The sequence below is a fragment of the Leptonychotes weddellii genome, chromosome 4 (genome assembly GCF_054177405.1).
Source record: "Leptonychotes weddellii isolate Sample4059 chromosome 4, ASM5417740v2, whole genome shotgun sequence".
Lineage (NCBI taxonomy): Eukaryota > Metazoa > Chordata > Mammalia > Carnivora > Phocidae > Leptonychotes > Leptonychotes weddellii.
Window position 1 is genome coordinate 32354448 of NC_138372.1, and position 20383 is coordinate 32374830.

General features: G+C 43.1%; 1 protein-coding gene across 4 annotated transcripts in view; it reads right to left on the reverse strand.

Moving 5' to 3' along the window:
* The window catches only part of EIF2B3 (eukaryotic translation initiation factor 2B subunit gamma), a 125980-nt gene that overhangs the window by 8115 nt on the left and 97482 nt on the right, over positions 1-20383 (reverse strand). For all 4 annotated transcript variants that reach the window (XM_081818357.1, XM_081818356.1, XM_081818358.1 and 1 more), the window contains 4 exons: positions 17182-17309; positions 15884-16071; positions 13769-13846; positions 13074-13222 (listed from right to left, as the gene is read on the reverse strand). In XM_081818357.1, the coding sequence (XP_081674483.1) occupies positions 13074-13222; positions 13769-13846; positions 15884-16071; positions 17182-17309 (543 nt within the window). The remainder of the gene's footprint in view (positions 1-13073; positions 13223-13768; positions 13847-15883; positions 16072-17181; positions 17310-20383) is intronic.

Genomic DNA, 20383 nt, shown 5'->3' on the forward strand with positions numbered 1-20383 from the left:
TGGACCTAGCTTTAGCAAAGTCCAGAGTTCGGATATGCTCATAATGATCTTTCCTGCCAAGGCTTGAAAACTGCAGACCCTGTGACTTCAGTTCTTTAGGTACCCCAGACCTGGAGGTCTAAACTCCACCCTGTCTCTCCTTATTTGGTCTGGGTGGCTAGAAGCTGGCACTAGTCCCTGGACTGACCCATCACTCTGCTTCTCATCTGGGAATATATCCCAAATTTCATTTAAGGCTTAGATCCCATGAATCTTCTTAGGTCAGCTATGGAAACAATAGGTGCCCCACAGCTCTCACTACAGACTCTGGTTAATCAAAACCAAACTCACTTAGAAGACAAAAAACCAAAAACCAAAACCCAATGTTTTTTAAACTAGCTCCGTGACACATCAAAGACTACTCCAGATCCTAAAGCCACATTCTCAAGAGTAGCACCTCTTGTTCTTAGCATTTGAATGTGTTTAAAGAGCATCCTTCTGGCTCCTGAAGATCGGTGCATGAGAAGAAAGGTCCTTTTGAAAATCTTTGCTAGCACACATCACACATTGCCTACCCTACTCTATGCTAGGTGTTGTGCAAGTAAATACTCTATGTACATTATAGGAGTGACTTACAAATCTAGCCATTTCATCAGAAAAATCACCTGGGCAGTGTAAAAAATAACAAACAAAAACACCCTCATTGTCCTGGCTTCCACCAATCTTTTTCGTAGGTCTGAGATGGGGGCTTCATGTATTTAATTAGAAAAAAAGAGCTTCCTAGATGATTCTAGGAGTATTATTTTTGCCTCTGATGCAGTAAAAATAACAACCACATTTTGCAGATGAGGTAACAGATCTAGGGAAGTTAAACCATTTGCCCCAAACCACAAAATTGCCAAGTATCAGATTCAAATCTAGGTCTGCCTGACTCCAGAATCCATACATTTAATCATAATGGCATATAAAGAAATCAAAAGAAGAAAAGACTGGAGGAAGCTTGCTTGGAACTGCCAAGTTGCTTTTCAGAGCCAAATGGCTCTGTGGAAGGAAGGGCTCTGTTCTAACAGGGGAATATTCACTACCCTAAAGAGTCACAAGTGGGCTAGAGAGGAGAAGGAAGGTGAGTAGGAAGGGTGTGAGCTCCATTTAAACAAAACAAAACAAAACACCAATTAAGGAAAAATCCTCAGGCAACCCAGGAGGCGTGGGGGATGGGGAGGAGGACATTCCAAAGACTGAAACTATTAATGCACAGGCCGTTAAAAAAGATTCTTCCCAAATGCCAAAACCTTAGTAAAATGCAGAAAAGGAATTCTAGCCCCGTTATGGCATTCCAGAGTCTTCTTTATCTCTATTCTTCTGGAAGGTTAAGCCAGTCAGAAAGCAGCAAAAGGCAAAAGCCACAGCACCTCTGTGGTGTGGGCTAGAGATAGGCAGACAGTATTAATTTGTTTTTTTAGTTTTTTAGCTCAAATTCAGAATACACTAAAAAAAAAAAAAAATTGGGATACACAGTGGGTGGGCATTAAGGGACCTCCCAGAACTTTCCAACTTGCCTTCTGCTCTAGGCAAAGCAGTTCAGTTAGCAGTTAGAGTGGTTCCTGCTTCTTGATGAAAATTCCCCCAAAGAGTAGTAAGGAAGTATAGAAAGCCTCAGAAAACAGGCTCCTGGGGCAAAGCAGGCTTATAATTGGCTACTAGTTTGTCACTGAAAAGTCTCCTTTCTTTTTCCAGAGTGGGAGTAGGAGGATACTTCCTGCTCAGTAGTTTAAGAGCCTGAGAACGCATGCTCTGGAGCTAGGGAAGGGGTAAACATAGTTGGCAGACAAGAAACAGCCAAGAGGAATTCAAGCGGCCATAATTAGAGACTACTACATGGCTATTTTGGAATTTGGGATATAAGTGGGAACCATTCCTGGAAGGAAGAGGCTCGATTGACTGAGGTCAGATTTCCATAGCAATGGATAGCCTGGGTTCTCCTTATGTCCAGCCAGTCTGATTGAGGTGTTCAGGAACCTCGTCTCATCTAGTTTATGTGTAACTCCCTATAAGACCCATAAACTACCCATGTAGAATCTGCAGATATGATGGAGAAAAAGTGGGTTGACTGAAAAGAAGCTGGGGGCTCTCCTGAAGCTCTTGGTCAGTGGATCTGTGGAAGGCTTTGAGATGAACACCTGACAAAATGCTTAGTGAGTGTGAAGCTCTTTTCTGCCATTTGTTTCTTCATTGTTTCCTATTATCCCTGCTATGGTCACAAGTCACCTCCATTAGCAAGGCTGAGGCATTCCGGAAAAATGTCAAGCCAATATAGCTTTCTATCTGTCCAGGAAGAAATTCCAAGATTAAGGATTTTCCTGGAAGTGTGGGTAGCTCATGCTGGAGAGGAAGGACTGGTATTACCATATCAAATAAGCCCTCTCCAAGGCTTGGCTGCCAATCTACAATAATGGCTTTGCCTTTTCTGCTCAGTGCATAAAGCAGAGCAGAGGTGACTTCCTCTACAGCTCAAGCAAAGAACTGGCTCAATGCCAAAACTATGGTTTTTGCAACGTAGTTTTAACTCTTAGCTTGGTACTAAGGACTCTGCTGTGCTAATACCTGGTTGTGTTTTCTAAGAAGCTGTTGAAAGATGGCTAAGATTAACGGGGTTTTGGTCCTCATTTCTCCTTGGTGGGGTTAAATTATTATTATTTTTTTTGAGGGGTGGGGAGGGGCAAAGGAAGAGGGAGAGAGAATCTTAACCACGCTCCATGCCCAGCTCAGAGCTGAGCTGAAGACTGGGCTGGTTCACAACCTTGAGATCATGACCTGAGCCAAAATCAAGAGTTGGATGCTTAACCGACTGAATCACCCAGGCGCCCCTTGGTGTGGTTAAATTTTAAGCAAAACTGCAGGCTTTGAGAAATTACCCTGAAAATCCTAATGCTTCAGGTGGAGAAGAGACCATGAGAAAAACACAGAGGTCTACAGTAAGATCTGTAGATCCACTGAATGGCCAGGCATATTATGCCACAGCATATTGTGGCCTAGACATAAGGAAGAAGTCCTGGGGGTGCCTGGGTGGCTCAGTCGGTTAAGTGTCTGCTTCCAGCTCAGGTCATAATCCCAGAGCCCTGCGTGTCAGACTCCCCACTGAGCAGGGAGTTTGCTTCTCATCTCTCTCCCTCTGCCCCTGCCCCCTACTCTCTCTCAAATAAACAAATAAATAAAATCTTTAAAAAAAAGGAAGAAGCCCTGGCCTGGGAAGTAAAATGGCCTCCAAATTCTAGTTGCTCTTCTGGCTTTGGTTAGAACTTTCTTCAGTTTATTACAGAAGGAAAGGGAATTCACATAACTCTGATGTCGAATATTTCTCAGTCATTACACAAAGCATTTTATGTTCATTATGTAACTTAATCCTTTTGGCAAGCCTGCAGGGATGGTGGTATTTATTCTAATTTTTACAGAGAAATTTGAGGCTCACAGAGATTAAGCAATGTGCCCAAGCGTACATAGTGGTAAGTGACTCTCCATTGTGTGAGGGGCTTGGACTCAGCTGGTGACTGGGCAATATCTGGCAAAGAGCCATGAAACTTTTCAGTAACTCTGAGGACAGGTAGGTTCTTCTCCGGAGAGAAGCTGGTAGGCTTTCTAAACTTACTCATAACCTTGGGTGAGAAAAGAGTATGGAACTGGAGTTTTTCTAAGTATATGACTAAAGGCCTACTTTAGGCCAGCTCACTACTTCAGCCCAAAGATTATGGTTGAGTCACCTGGATTTCCCCAGAGGTAAGAGCCTCCTAACCTTAGCCCAAGGGGTCCCTGTCCAGGAGTCCCTCTAGATGAAGAACCATGGATTATTTTTAATGAACTATTTCAGGCACAGAAGAAGGGCTATACTAGCAGACAGTATATAGTATTGTTTTCCATGTTTCCAAATTTTATATAAATGCTATAATTCTCTATGTTTCCTTCTGCAACTTGCTTTTTTCTCCTTCAACATCATTGTGATATTTATCCAGGTTAATTCATGCATAATGCTTGAAGAAATATTTCACCTTCCAGTCTCTGTTCAATCTTGCTCTTGGTCCTCTGGATGAAAATGTATTGGCTTCAGTGAACAGGCTGAAAATTTCCTCCCTTTAGTTCCGTGTGCCTCCCTTCACTATATAAAGGTTTAGTGGTGAGAAATGTCTCCCTCCTAAGAAATCTAAGTCCTTCCATTCCCTAAAGAGAGGCTAAGAAAAAGAAGGGTTTGGAGGGAATCAAAGTAACGAGGTAACACCCTCAAAGAATTAAGCTGAATATTCTCCATCTAAGAAGATGGGTTTAGCATGGAGGCAAGGAATGAGTCAAAAGTCCTAAGGAGCCCTTTTAAGTCCAGGGGATCTTTCCAAAGTTTCATAATTTGGTATTTTCAAGAGTGTTACTGAAGAAACATGGACAAAATTCTTCTAATAATCACAGTCCTTTTGCAACTCTAATTACCACAGACTTAATTTTATGTTTAAGGGAGTTCACTCTTATACCCAACCAACCCATTAATCAATATTTTGTTTCATTTCTTACTTGGTTATATTATGTCTTCAAGTAGAGTTTTCCAGAGGGTTCATGGGTGACACATCTCCTGAGCCAGAAGATATACTCCAGAAATACTGGAGTATTTCTGATGATTTTATATTTCAATCATAACTTGACTAGCTATGGGATTCTTAGAGGTCACAATCATTTTCCCTCCAAATTTTCTAAATGTTGTTTCACTCCTAAATGGTTGCCTTCAATGTTATCACAGAAAAGTCTGAGGCCAGCCCTCCTATGTGCCTCAATGGTTTTTTTCTTTCAGTTCTATGTGCCTTGAGATTTTGCAAAAGAGATGTTTGCCAATTCTTTGGTTTACCCATGCCCTTATTCCTTTCGCTGGTCAAATCTTGGTGTTCTCTTTGGATTTGATCTACATTCCATTGTATCTGGCAGATATTCTTCAGTCTGTGTACAGATACGTGGTATTATCTAGTTTTATTATAGATGAAGTTTCCTTTTCTGGTTTTGCTTGTATGTTTTTATTCTGGTGAGTTTTTTTTTTTTTAAGATTTTATTTATTTATTTGACAGAGAGAGATAGTGAGAGCAGGAACACAAGCAGGGGAAGTGGGAGAGGGAGAAGCAGGCCTCCCACCGAGCAGGGAGCACGACACAGGGCTCATGACCTGAGCCAAAAGCAGACGCTTAACGACTGAGCCACCCAGGTGCCCCTATTTTGGTGAGTTTTAAGGATTGAAGCGCTCCACCATTTTTTCTAGAAGTACACACGGCTCTCTTTTGACAGATACTCAGCCAATTATAGTAGGGAAGTTTAAATCAGAGATTCCTACTTTTCATTCAGTAAATACTTAATAAGATATCTAGCATGTAAAGAGTATAGTATTAGGCATCAAGAGATACAAAGATATAGGAGAACTATTTCTGTATTGAAGGAATCTATAGCCTACTGAGGGAAAAAGAAAGATGCACTAAATGGCACATGAGCATACATCAAGTGTTATGGGTGCACAGGGAACACAGGGGTGGGGGAAATAATTTCTGGCCAGGACAGTTCAAGAAGGCTGCATGGAGGAGTTGGCATATGTACTGGACCTTGAAAGACGAGCAGGAGGATTTCTATAGGTAAAGATCTCTAGAAAGAGGCAATTGAGGCAGAGTGAATGTCAGGAATAAAGGGGAGTAGAAAAGTAAGGGACCCAGTGAGCAGGGCAGTCAGTTGAGTGTAGGTGAAGAGGACACTCAGGGTAACAATGAGAAGCAATAATATATAGTTTGGCTCTGACAGTTGGCACTTGCTGCCTACAGAAAGCACAGGAAATCTAGGTGAAAACCTGGCTCCCTGGCCTGCCTGCCTGCATGTGAAGGAGCTACCTTACACTGCTGCTTGGGTCATTCACCGTGGACAAGGAGGAGATGCAGGAGATGTTGTTCAGAACCAGAAAGCCAAAGATACAGAACACAGAACTGACAATGAAGTCTTGACAATGAAGTTTTCACTAGACTTTGGATTCCTGGGCATCAGCTGTCACAGAACTTGGAATTTCTACCAGAAACCGAAAATGAGAAAGACAGGCAGGAGCCTTCCTTGCATAGTCTCGCCTACACCTTCCCCAAGGTGGTCCCATTAGCACCCCTCAAGCCCTGAGGGCCTTGGGCAGATGTCCAAGCCACTGTCCAGAAAGCCTCGGCAGCTCACCGCTGCTGGCAGAGACAAGCAAGCCTAGAATATGAGAAACTCCCTTCTGGACAAATTCACGCTCCTACTCTGCCGCTCAGTTCAGATGTAATAGCAGCAGGGTAATAAAGTCTCACACGACTGCAATTTAATTACTTTCCCCAAATTTACCATAAGTAATTAAAACGAAATGACCTGAAAATAATGGGAAAAGGTTCATATGGGATGCAGGATGTCTGATCTTATCACGAGGAGCTAATTTGCCAGATTGGGTAACCTCTAATGGCCTCCCTCGTCATTAGCCCCATGTGGGCTGCCTATAGCCCTCCTTCAACCTTTTTAGTGGAAAAAATAGCAGCCACCACCATCTAAACCTTTATTGTTTCCCTAGCTTATGAGGCCATCCAAGACTATACCTCCTCCAAAACAGCAACTGACTCTAGGATATTATGCTAGGCATTCTCTATGAACTTCTCTCATATGAGCAAGCTGGAGTTTCTTTCTTTCTTTTTTTTTTTTTTTAAAGATTGTATTTATTTATTTGAGAGAGAGAGAATGAGAGAGAGCACATGAGAGTGGGGAGGGTCAGAGGGAGAAGCAGACTCCCCGCCGAGCAGGGAGCCTGATGCGGGACTCCATCCCGGGACTCCAGGATCATGACCTGAGCCGAAGGCAGTCGCTTAACCAACTGAGCCACCCAGGCGCCCCAAAGCTGGAGTTTCTTACCGAGCTTTGGTTCCTCACCAAGTCTCTTCATGTCAATTCAGGACACCAATACTGGACTTTAAAGAGGTGCCAGAGAGCTGTTCCTTTGTCTGCCCGCCCACAGGAGGGGAGGGAGAGGTTGCTAATTAAAGCAAATGGAAAAGTCATGGCATTGTCTTCCCTGGAAGGTCTGAGGCAAGATGAGACAGAGTGGAAGTTACAAAGCCTCATGAGCTACTCTGGAATTAGGGGATCAAATGGATAAAGGCAAGTGTGGTTCTGGTTTGGAGAGAATGGTGATGCTGTTGGTCTCATGCATGAATCCGGAATGGGACAAAGAGTTGTAAGGGTGCAATGAGAAGAAAGTCTGGAATTTCATACTCTGCTCATCTGTAAAAATGCAGAAGTTGAGCTGGGTGACTTCTGAGGCCCCATCTCACTAACATTCCAGGACTCAGTGTTGGAGCTAGATCACGAGAAACCTGGAAGTTCAAACTTTATTCTAAAGGTAGGGGGAAGTCTTCAAAAAAAGTTTCTGAATTGGGGCGCCTGGGTGGCTCAGTTGGTTAAGCAACTGCCTTGGGCTCAGGTCATGATCCTGGAGTCCCTGGATCAAGTCCCGCATCGGGCTCCCTGCTTGGCGAGGAGCCTGCTTCTCCCTCTAACCCTACCCCCTCTCGTGTACTCTCTCTCTCTCTCTCATTCTCGCTCTCTCAAATAAATGAATAAATCTTTAAAAAAAAAGTTTCTGAATAGAACAGGGACATGATCAGAGCTATCTGTTAGGAAGACAACACTGGCAACATGTCACCTCTGTGAAATGAGATAAGTGATAAATGATGATGAGGATGATAAACAAATGACAGCTAACATTCTATGTCCAAGCACTGTTCTAAGTGCTTTATCTCTATTAACTTAGTATTCCCAATAAACCTAAGAGGTAGTTCAATTTTCACCCCATTTTACAGTGAGAAAATCAGGCATGAAGATGTAAAGTCCATTCCCTAAGTGACCATTAAGTGACAGATCTGGGATTCGGTCTGGCAGTCTGACTCCAAAGTTCATGTTCTAATCCATAGGAGGAAGGGCAGAAGGGCAGATATGGAAGACTAAGAGAAATAGAGACAGCAAAATAAGTTAGAGAACACCACAATGGTTCAGGAAGAGGTCTCTGGGTCTGACCTCTTCTAACCTCTAGTCACAAACTGGCTACTGGTTATCTCCACATACTTGGATGTCCTACAGGTACTTCCAACTTCATGTGCCCCACACAGGCCTCTTCAACCCACAAATCTGCTCCTCCCTCACCCTTCCTCATCTCAGTGAGTACACTACCATCTACCCCGTTTCCCCAACTAGAAACCTGGGCTTCACCTACCAACTGTCCTCTCCCTTTTCCCTTAGGTTCCTTCCTTGCCTTTTCCTTGTCAGTCTCCTTAGATTCCTTTTATTATGTCTAAAATTGTTGATGTTCCCCATGGTTTTGTCTTAGTTTCTTTTGTTTTAAGGCCACACAATCTCCCTGGGTGATCTCCTCTACTCCCACAGCTTCGGTTACCATTTCTATGCCCCCCACTCTCCCAAACCTTCAAACACAGGCTTCTTTCCTGAGCTCCAGTCCTGCACATCAAGTCCTGCATGTCAATGCCGCCTGCCAGGAACTCAACTTATCCCAAATGGAACTCATTTCCCTGTTTCCCACCCTGCAAATCCTCTGCTGATTTCTATCTTAGCGAATAGCACACCAGAAACCTTATTGCTCAAGTAAGAAATGTGGAAGTTTTCCCTAATTTCTCTTTCACCGCACATATCCAGGCAATCACCATGCTTTATAGTTATTAATCACCTTATTATTTCTCTTTCCTATTGCTACTGCTACTGCCTTAATTTAGGACTTCTATTTTATCAGGACTCTTTCAGTAGTCTTCCTTGCCTTCATGTCTATCCTCACATCGTACTCCACAGTGTAGCCAAAATGATCTTCGTAAAATGTGGATTTAATTATGTTATTCCTTTCCTTTAAACTCTTAAATTACTGTTACCTATTAAATGTCTTAGGGGATAGTCCACGATTTGGCCCTTGGCCATCTGTATAGCCTTGTCTCCTGTCTATCCATTCCTCTTTGAATTCTGTATTTTGGTTATTATGAATTATTTACCATTCTTTCATATAACAAATATTTATTGAGTTCCTGTAGGCTCTCAAGATATAACAGTGAAACAGAAAGATAAGGTACTTACATTCTCAAACTAACATTTACTTGTGACAGGTAAACAAGATAAGGCCAGAGAGTGATAATGCTAGGAAGGAAATAAAACAGGTTGGTGTAATGGAGAGTATTGGGACAGATTGCTGCTTCTTTTTTTTTTTTAAGATTTATTTATTTATTTATTTTATTTTATTTTATTATTATTATTTTTTAAAGATTTTATTTATTTATTTGACGGAGACAGACATAGCGAGAAAGGGAACACAAGCAGGGGGAGTAGAAGAGGGAGAAGCAGGCTTCCCGCGGAGCAGGGAGCCTGATGTGGGGCTCTATCCCAGGACCCTGGGATCACAACCTGAGCCGAAGGCAGACGCTTAACGACTGAGCCACCCAGGCGCCCCTATTTATTTATTTTAGAGAGAGAGTGTGTGTGCATAGGAGCAGGGAAGAGAGGGAGAGGGACAGAGAATCTTAAGCAGACTCTGCCGCAGAGCACAGAGCCTGACACGAGACTTGATCTCATGACCTGAGCCAAAACTGAGAATCAGACACTCAACTGACTGAGTCACTCAGGCATCCTGGGACAGATTATATCTGATAGGGAGTCAGTGAAGCCTCTTCTTAAGTGATGAAATTCCAGGTAAAATCAAAATGAAGAGATGTTTCTGGAATAAGATATGCTCTCTCACACTTCACACTCTTGATGTATCTAGAACATTCCTTTCTCCAACCTGGTGGCTCTAATCATTTTTCAAGATTCAGATCAAGGGTCATTTCCTTAATTCTTTCCTGACCCTTTTCTCCTTTGTGACTACACAGATTTCTACCACAGCACTCACGCACAGTCTTCAGCATCCAGTGGGTCTTTGTGTTTGATGAAAGAGTGAAATACTTTTGACAGGTCTCTATCATCAGTGATGTGCTGGAGCCAGACTGTTCTGCTTGGGTGAATTTACACTATGGAAACTGGCAAATGTTATAAATCAGACCACTTATTTTTTTCCTTTGGAGAGCTGGCTGTTAACAATTTCTCAGCATGCCACCGGGAGCGGTGTACCACAAAATTCTGACCTTTTTGTTTGGCAATTAAATTTATATATGCATGTATATATCTTTTCTTAACTTATTTATATATTTGAGAGAGAAGGAGACAGACAGAGACAGAGAAAGGGAGAAAGAAAGCAAGAAGCAGCGGGGAGCCCAACATGGGGCTCGATCCCAGGACCCTGAGATCATGACCTGAGCTGGTCAGATGCTTAACCGACTGAGCCAGCCAGGCGCACCCCCAGAGACAACTTTGGACTTCTTTTTGCTGAGTATTTCAGTATTCACCTCCCCATCTCTACATACTAACATGCTACATATATTACTACTTCTTGATTTTTCAGTTTTAGGCATTATCAGTAGACTTCCACAATGGAAGATTTAGCTTCCCTTTCCCCCCCTGCTCCGTCTTTCCATTCCTATCCCTCATTCTTTCAATATTGTTATAGCATAATTTTGATCTATAGTGTTTCTTATGACTACATAAATTCTTTTTCATAGTTGAGTTACACAGTGAACTATGATGCCTTTTCCTTTCGTGTACAACTTTTTAAACAGAGCTCATAATTGTTTTGTGTTTGTTAGATAGTATTCTATGCTATTACTAATTCAACACGAACTTTTAGCCAGTTGTCTAAATCTTTCAAGATGTTTATATGCGTCTGGTATTTTATCACTTTCATCTTCCTGAGTAAGTGCTCTGTGGATTCCACTCTGAGCTAACTGCTCCCTGTATGCTTCATGCAGTTGTTCATAAAGTTGTCATCCTTGGATCTGCCTTCAGTATCATCCTCTGGATACTTTTTGCTTTTTTAGAGTTGGATCTCTTGTATCTTACCTCTTTGTTTACTCTTCATTTTGGTGGAAAACATCAGAAAAGTTTTTGAGACTTTTCCATGGTCACACTTAACCTTTTGCTGGGGTGTAGAATTCTAGGCTGAAATTAGTTTTCCTTCAGAATTTTGAAGGCGTTGTTATATTATCTTCCAGTTTCCATTGTTGCTACTGGTAAGTCCAAAACAAAGCCATTTTGGTTCCTGATTGGTTGTATAGGACCTATTATTTTCTCTTTGTAAGTTTGTAGCATGCTTTATTCTCCAGTGTTCTGAAATTTCAAAATGATGGAGGTTTATTTTTACCCATTGTACTGGGCACTTACTTAGTAGGCCTTTTCATTCTGTAAATTCATATGTCTTAGTTGTGAGACATTTCCCTATATTATTTCTTAAATAATTTCCTCCTCTGATATCTGAACTCTCTTTTTTTACAGAACTCCTTTTCAGATGTTAAACATCCTGAACGGGTCCTCTCATTTCCTTATCTTTTCTCTTCTACGTTCTATCTCTTTGCTCTACTTTCTGGGAAATGTGACATTTATCTTACAATTCTTTTTTATTGGGGTTTTCCTTTTGTTATCATAGTTTTAATTTCCTAGAGTTCTTTTTTTGTTCTTTGAAATAACAGGTTGTTTGAAAGTATTTTTCTCTCCCTGCAGAGTCTCTGTTTCTTCTAAGTAGCTTTCTTCTAACTGTTTGATCTGTGGATCTTTCATGACAGGCTTTCTTTAGACCTCTGGTAATCTTTGATTATCTCTTCATCTTTAGGGGAGGATTCTAAAAAGCCTGATTGGAAGCTCTAAGCACATGAATGGAATTTGTCACCCATAATTTTCACTGCAGGGTGACTTGAGTGGACTGTTAGAAATCTCTGACATAAATCACTTTATGTTTTTTTTTCTTGGGCTGGTCAGAATCTCCAGAGAAGATTCTTCCAAACCAGACTGAAGGCTTTATGCCTGGTTGTCAGGGTTTGGGAATCAAGTTGGGAAGGGGGCTTGGGGGAGGACAGATCTTAGTGGCCAATATCCCTATAGTCTCCAACTTCCCTGGTTTTTAATTATGGTACTTCCTCCTTCAATCCTGTCTATTATCTTCCATGAGTCACTCTTCCTAAAGAGCAAAGGCTTAACCTTTCCCCCTGCCCCTCGCTGGCAGCTAGGAGACGTAGTTCAGCTTTCACTGAAATTGCAGTCTTCCCTATCCTTCTCTCCTATCAGTTCCTGGATGGAGAAATCGACAGGTATCAGATCTAGAATCAAGGCTTTAGAATCAGCTCTTTCAGGCTGATCCAGTCTAGTGTTTTTCAAAATTTGTTTACAGATCTGCTTCACATCCTCTAGGAAGGCCAAGTGCCCCTTCCCCACTGTATTGCAAACAACTGTGCTTTTATCAGTTTTAAATATTGAGTTTCTGCATAAGATTTATCTTGACAAAAAGTTCACTTTCTAAAAAGTCTGAAGACTATTGCTTTGGTAATATCCTTCCTCTCTTCCACTGCCTATGCCTGCATTTTATACAGGAAAAACCTGAGGTCCATACAGAGTATGAATAATCTTATTAAATATCATTCAAGTCTTCTTATTCCAAGTTCAAGCTGTTCATAAACCAAGATTTTAGGATACTCTAAAGTGTCAAAATGGGGGAAGAGTCTCCATAACTTGTAACAAAGAAGCTCTCCCTTAAAAATAGTATGTGGCTTAAACGACCACACCTCCTAGTCCCCTGCCTTCTTCGGGGCTGCTCTGGGACACTGAGAAGCAAGATGACCCTTAGACGTTGGTAAGGGTCATTCCAGCACTGCCAGTGGTGCCCTATGGTGGCCATCCCATCAAGCAGCTGATCAAAGCAAGAGAAGGCAGCCTCTCTCAGGACCACAACCGGAATAAGTGTGAGAAAGTTGCGGGAAATGCTTTCAGAGACCATGTCTTAATGGAGCCAAAACCAAGCCCTCAAAGGGCCTAGGTACTGTTCCTTCCTTTGCCTTTTTCCTTTTCTCCCCCTCCTCAAGCTGAGCCCTTTCCAAGGCTGGACTGGCCCCCCAAACCTTCCAGAGATGCCAGGGACCTTGCCTCAAGTGGGCACAGGGGAAACATACCCTTCCTCCACGGTGACTGAGTTCATGAGAAGGCAACTGGTGATAGTCACTCTATTTCTTATGACACAGGATGAACCAATGACTGAGTGCTTAATGGATGACTTCTCTCCAACCTGTGTATCTGGCCCAATGAGGCTCTCAACTCCAATCTGCAAAAGGCAAATATAAAACCTTGTCCATCCATCTCAACCAACTGCAAACCAACCCCTCAGATCCCTTGAGTTGGGGTCTAATGCAATCTTCCCCCAGAGACACTTCAGTAGAGGGACCATCATCCCTCTGCTCCATCCCATCATGGTCACCAGCATGTGATCATATTTCTCAGGGCCACAAGGTCACATAATACCTCTGAGATCAACTCAAACTTACACACTCATGCATTTGTGTATAGATGTGCTCTCTTGAAGAGAGTGCTCAAATCAGGGTAAGAAGAGGGAAAGAGATGGAAAGCTCCTGTGTCTGAGTCCCAAGACCATAATGGATCTTCCTTACAGAATTTGTATGCCTGGGGTCAGCACCTGTCCAGCTTCTTGAGTGTCTGGGCTAGAAGACGGTATTTTATAACCAGAATTCAGTTGGGATTTACCTAGGACTAATGAGTTTCAGGGCTTCAGAACCCCAATCCATCTTCTCAAGGATACACCTCAATGCACCAGAGACTGTCCCATACCTGCCCTGCCCAAGATAACACTTACCAGATGTTTGCTGACAATCTGGGCTGATGAATGAATCAGAGATTCTTCTGGACAGAGAACAGACAGCAATTTGGGCACCTTGAGGAAAGAGGTTTGGTCACCAAAGTTAAGAGCAGAAAACACCTGAAAGCATCTTAGGTAGAACTCAATGCCCAGCTAGAGATGCAGGGAGTTTTCAGCCACAGCTTTTCTGTTGGGGTGAGGCAGAGCACGAGGCTGCTATATTTCCCCTAGGACAAGGATCATATATGCAGTAAATTCTAGATGGTCTTATCCTTAGCTTCCTAGCTGAAAATCTCCTCCCTGAAAGTAATGCCACATGCCCCAACTGGGAGGCACTGAGACAAGCCTTCAAGAGGCCTACTAAGGGCAAGGAGCATTCTGAGTCCCGACCATAATCATTCCAGGTTCCTGCTCCCCTCGTAGACCAGTGTGGCCATGCCTAAAGTGAGGGTAGGAGCAATGTCAGACAAATTCTACAATCAGGACAGGTACTGAGAAGGCATCCATGTTCTTCACCAGCCAAATTAAAATGTTGAAGGTGTTCACACTAGACTGTCTCCAGTATGAGAAAATGGAAAAGGCTACAGATATGGAGAATTTTAGCTCTGGACCCATTAGGAAGGCACAGGTAGTGTGCCTACTGTCATTCTCCAGCATGGACAGAGTGCTGGGCAGAGCATTATGTGTGGTGGCCACACTGGCTGAGGGACACCGTGCCGGGACTGGCCACGCTGGCAGTGTGAAGGCTAATACCTCACCCCTTATCCCCGGGATCTCCTTCCTTCATTACACTTCAACCACGGCCATTCAGGCCTCTCTGCCGCACAGGCCCTGCTGGTACTTCAGAGCACACGTCCCTAGCCCAGGCATCCATGGGCGTGCTTTCAGACCAGCCTGACAGACTGTAGTCAGAGAACTGAAAAATGAGACCTGAAAGTCAAATTAAGGAAGGTTTCTAATAACTCTGACCCTAAATTGGGGCTAACTTTACTGAAGACTGCCCTGGGTAAATGTGAGACTAGTTATGATTTCTCATAAACCCTCTGGCTTGGATGCTCTTGGATCTATAACCAACCCAGGGTAAAGTCAGCTTGAGGTCTGGGGCTGGGGCTATACCCATCATATAGTGTGGGTCCTCAAGGTTTCTGAGCCAGGTTTTCTTCAGGGACTACATTCCAATCCCGATTTTCAACAGTATCTTTTATCATTCTACTTGACCTTCTCCCTTCACTCCCCAGCTTATACCTGCACGGACAGTTTCCACAGAGTTCTACCAGAAACCATGTCAAGAGCTAATCTCTTCATCCTCTCATCTCTGTTGTCCTTGCATGCCACCCCAGTGTAGTTCCCTCAGTTACCTATCTTTTCTTCTTCTCAATCTCAACCCTTTACTGCTCTGCCTCCTTTTCATGGTCTCATCATCCCTCCCTCCCTAAAGCCTTCCTCCTGGGCCTGCCACACCATAAAGAACTCCTCTACATCCTCAGTCTCTTCACTGTCTCCTCACTCCATCCCCTTTTAACTAAAACCTGGCCTATCCTTTTGAGCACTGCTTCCCCTTCAATGGAAGCTGCTCATTCTCCATATCTCACAAACCTCACGGTTAAAAGGAGGGGTAGCTCTCTAATGCTGTTTCCAGACACTTCCCTCTCATAGATATTCCTTCTTTGAGGCTCTACCATCTGACTATACTCTGTTCCTTTACCTTCTTAGGAAAGCCTCCTCTCTGTGCCTATGTTTATTTCATCACAGTAATGATTACACAGTATTTATCTGCTTGTTTATGAAGTACTGCAAATCTCCTCATGCCCAGCAGAACAGGAGAAAGCTGCTGAACCCAGAGGCCAAAAGTTAGCCTTCCTGGGGATCTTAGCCCTTTTTTGGAGCCACAGAGGCTCTACCTCTATGGACTAGGCCCACTACTTCCCCTTTTGCTGTACCTGGGTGCCCACCCCAGTGGTATCCCTGGACATGCCAGGTCTTGCTCAACCTTGGGAATGAGAGGGATTCTCAACAAGTCACTGGGTACTTAATGAAGAAATAAGACAAAAGGCTCAGTCTGTTTCTTGGACAGGAGCTCCCATGATTTCTCTTCTAAACCCATCCTCTTACCTGTCTGTTTGCTTCCATGTAGAGTCCCAGGGTGCTTACTCGAGAGCAGAGCCCCTCTTTCATGATATGGACATAGCAGCGCACCTGTGATTTGGACAAGTCTTCCCACCTGTCTCGACAGATATTCCAGCAGGCATCATAGGGAGCAAAGGTCAGTGTACTGCCTTCTTTTATAAAACTGAAAATATCTTCAGAATAAACAGAAGAAATAGAGACTCAGTCACATTTTGAAAGAGGGTACAGCTCACACCTCTCTCCTTGGAACTTACCCATACAACATGAACCCTGGGGAAATCCCATTAAAACCTTAAAGACTAAGTGAAATTCAAAGAGGCAACGTGCTTTCCTGAACATCTGAAATATTGTATGATACAAAAATGATTAAAAAAGAGGTCCTAAAAGCAAGTTTGACCAAAAATCAAGTACTACACTAAGGACAATAAAATAGAGGACTCTTGTAAATCATGACCTAAAGCAAGCAAGGGTCTAGGCTTTAGTGACCAGCCATGTTGGCTTTGTGCTGCTGGCCTCTACTACCATACCTGGTAGTTGTGCTATGACAGAAATAGTCTAGGACTTGAAGCCAGAGTTATCTGGGCCCCAGTTTTTTCAATTCTTAAAACAACCATGTGAGATCTTTTATTGTATGATAAGAAAACTGGGGCTCAGGGGACTGAGTAACCTGCCTCAGGTCACAGAGCTAATAAGAGGCAGAGTCAGATTTCAAACCGAGGTCTGTCTGATGCCAAGTCCTGATATCTTAACCATCATGCTGTACTGCTTCCATTTATTCATTTGATAAATATTTTTTTGGAACACCTACTATGAACCCAGGACTGGCCAGGGACTAGGCAGGGATATGACAGCAAACAAGACAGACCTCTCCCCAACATCTTGGAAAGAAGGTAGTCTGGTAGGCCTCTGTTTGAACTGTAATAGTATACTCCTTTACCTTTCTTCCTTTACAGAAGAGGCTGAATTTAGTCAGGGGTAGGGCTGCCCAGAGCCTAGAGAACAGGGGAACTGAGAAGTGGGAGGCAGAGTTTACTCAAAACAGTCTAGTGAGAAACACAGCCAAACCAGGGCTATGAACCAGAGAATGGACTTGAGGCATGATTAGCCAATCCTTAGAGCATAGTGACAGAATCTGCTTGAGCAAGCCTACCCAGAGCTCAGGGAATGGTGTCAGCTACCCTGTCTTGCCCGGTGGTTAGACAAGAAGCTGTTGCCTTGTTGGCTAGCTACTCTTTCCAAAGGTGCTGCTACCCCTATCTTACTGCAGCAACCCAAGCACTGACCTAAGGACTTCAGCTCCTTTTTCTTTAGATCCTCCTCTTTTTCTTCTTGTCCTTGTTGTGAGGCAGCTGAGGAGAACTGTTTTCTTATTAGGTATGGAATCAGTTCACTTCGGACGGAAGTGATTGACCTAGGAAGAAAGAGTGGTCAAATATGAGAAATCCGACTGTCTGGATGCTCTGGGATCAAAAACTCTGCATCCAAGGAAAAGCCAAATTCCTTCCTGTCATGCCACCTTGGGACTGACAGGGATCAAAAGTGGCCTGGATTTCGTAGTTCTGGAGAAGTGGAGAGGATCTAAGTTCTCTATCAGCTTCAGGCTGGAGGTGGGAGGGCAGTGCATTAAATCCAAGAATTTATGCAGAAAACAGTCTTTTACAACATCCAATTTACATGGTGTGTATGCACAAGTATTTGTGTGTGTGAGCATATTTTAACATGGTGCCTTGACTCTTAACTGGCAATAACCTATTTGAAGGAAGAATGCTCCAGTCTTGAAAAAAGTTGTTTATTTTTTTTTCAAAGATTTATCTATTTATTTTAGAGAGAGAGGAGGGGCAGAGGGAGACGGGGAGAATCTCAAGCAGACTTCCTGCTGAGCACGGACCCCACGTAGGGCTGATCCCAGGACCCTGAGATCATGACTCGAGCCGAAACCAAGAGTCCGACGCGCAACTGAATGAGCCACTCAGGCGCCCTGAGAAAAGTTGTTTAAAAACATTAAAAATTTTTCTCTATAAAGGACTTGCATATCTTCTGTTAGATTAATCCTAAGTATCTTACATTGTTTGTTGGTATTATAAATGGTGTCTTTTAAACAATTATTTTCTTCTTGTTGGTTTGTAGAAATTTAATTTACTCTGTATTTTAATCTTGTAGCCAATTGCCTCGCTAAACAATTTTACTAATTCTAATAATTTATCTGTACATTCTGACAATCATACCAACTTTGAAAACAACACTTTTTTTTCTTCCTAATTCCTGTAACAGGGAAGAAGGGACCCAATCCTTAATACAGTGAGTATGCTTTTGAAATAAAAGCACAGAAGGGTGAGAGACCAGCACAAGATTTTTAGTTTTCTCTCTCAAGCTGTGACCTTGTTAGAACTTTAAATCACTAATTAATTTATTTAGGATTTAACAAGCATCTATTATTACGCCAATTACTGTGCTAGGCCTTGGAAATATACTGTTTCCGACTTCAAAGAATTCATAATCCAGTGGACAGGAGCCTGATCCAGGATTTAAGGAAGAGGGTAGAAGGAGATGAGTCTGATCAGGTAGGCAAGGGAGCCAAATCAGAAGCCTTCTGTGGCAGTCTCTAATTTGGACTGAGAAGCTAGTGGCGTTTTTAAGCAGGAAAGTGACATTGATCAGTTTTATTTCTTTGTAAGATAATTCTGGTAGCAGTGGCAATAGGCCTGATATAAGGAGAATGAAGACAGGGAGACCAGTTACAAGACTCTTAAAGATGAGATAATGTGGCCCGAGAGAGAGAGAGAGAGAGAGAGAGAGAGAGAGGGAGAGAAAGAGAGAGAGAGGTGTTAATGTATAAGCAGCCCTATAAACCCCACTGCTGCTGCCTACTTCACGCCCCCTCCCCCACCCCCATTCAAAGAAGCTCTGTAGGCTGACAGGGGACCACACAGAAGGAGTGTTGATAGGAAGGCAAGACAGAGGCAGAGGCTGAGGAGGGTAAGCAAAATTATGAACCCTGGAGCTACACAGTTCATGGTTTTTGTCATTTTTAAAGGATCAAGTCAGACATCTTTGAAAAATTCTGTGTAAGCTGGAAGCTCTTGTATTGAATTTCAATGTGATTTTTCTCCTGATCCTTTGATGGAGATTAAAAATTTCCATATGAATACAAAGAATGAAACAACACTTACTCTTAGCTCTTTTTCTCCCCTTTTAAGGCACCAAACCAGTGTGGATAGCAAATGTTCCTTGTACCCCTCTGGTGGAAAACAAGTCAGTTCCCTTTGAAGGAATGACAAAGCATGGACAGCTGGGGGATTTCAGAGCCACGATATTTACATTACGGGCCAAACAGAACTGTCACTGTAGAAGCAAGTAAACAAGCCTTGGCACACAGCCCCTTAGGGCCGAGCTCTTTAAGGAGATCAGACAGTGATTTAAAGAGAGGACATGAAGCAGTCCTGCCAGGTCCCACCTGCTTCTGCTGGCACTCAGCATCAGTCAGTTCCCATAATGCAGTTAGCTCAGCAGCATTACAGAGGACAAAATTACTCTTCCTGTTTCCTACTCAAAGTAGAGGCAGCTCAATGCTATGCCAAGAAGTGGAATAGGCCACTGTGAACCTTTGTGAACATCCTGACCTTGGGGCCTAAGATAAGCAGCTGGATTTATTGCCCTAGGCCTGGGCAACCTCACTTTTCCCCTTCCCTCTTATACACAGCCTTCCAGAAACACCTGCCTCATCTCATGAATTATAAGCTTCTAAGAAATAAGAAATCACAAAGGAGAACAATAGATTTTGACCATTAGCTATCAACAAACAACTCCACCAAATTAAAGACAAAATAATTGCTACAAATAGAAAAGATTAATATCCTAAATAGATACGTGTTCAAAAGATATTTTTAAAAGAAATAAAAATTAAAACAAGACGCAATTTCTCCCCCAATCAAATTAGCAGATTTAAAAAAAAAATTTTTTTAGGGGTGCCTGGGTGGCTCAGTTGGTAACCCTTCCGCTCAAGTCATGGCCTCAGGGTCCTGGGATCAGGGCCCCCCTCCCCCCATCGGGCACCCTCCTGGGATCATGACCTGAGCCCAAGGCAGATGCTTAATCGACTGAGCCACCCAGGCACCAAATAAATAAATTAAATCTTTAATTTTTTTTTTTTAAAGATTTTATTTATTCACTTGACAGAGAGAGAGAGCAGGAACACAAGCAGAGGGAGTGGGAGAGGGAGAAGCAGGCTTCCCACGGAGCAGGGAGCCCGATGCGGGGCTCGATCCCAGGACCCTGGGACCATGACCTGAGCCGAAGGCAGATGCTTAATGACTGAGCCACCCAGGCGCCCCTAAATCTTTAAATTTTTTAAAAGATTTTATTTATTTGAGAGTGAATGAACGGGGGAGTGTGGTGGGGGAGGGGAGGACCAGAGGGGAAAGGGGAGGGAAGAGCAGACTCTGCACTGTGCCCAGGAGCCAGACGTGGGGCTCAATCCCAGGCCCT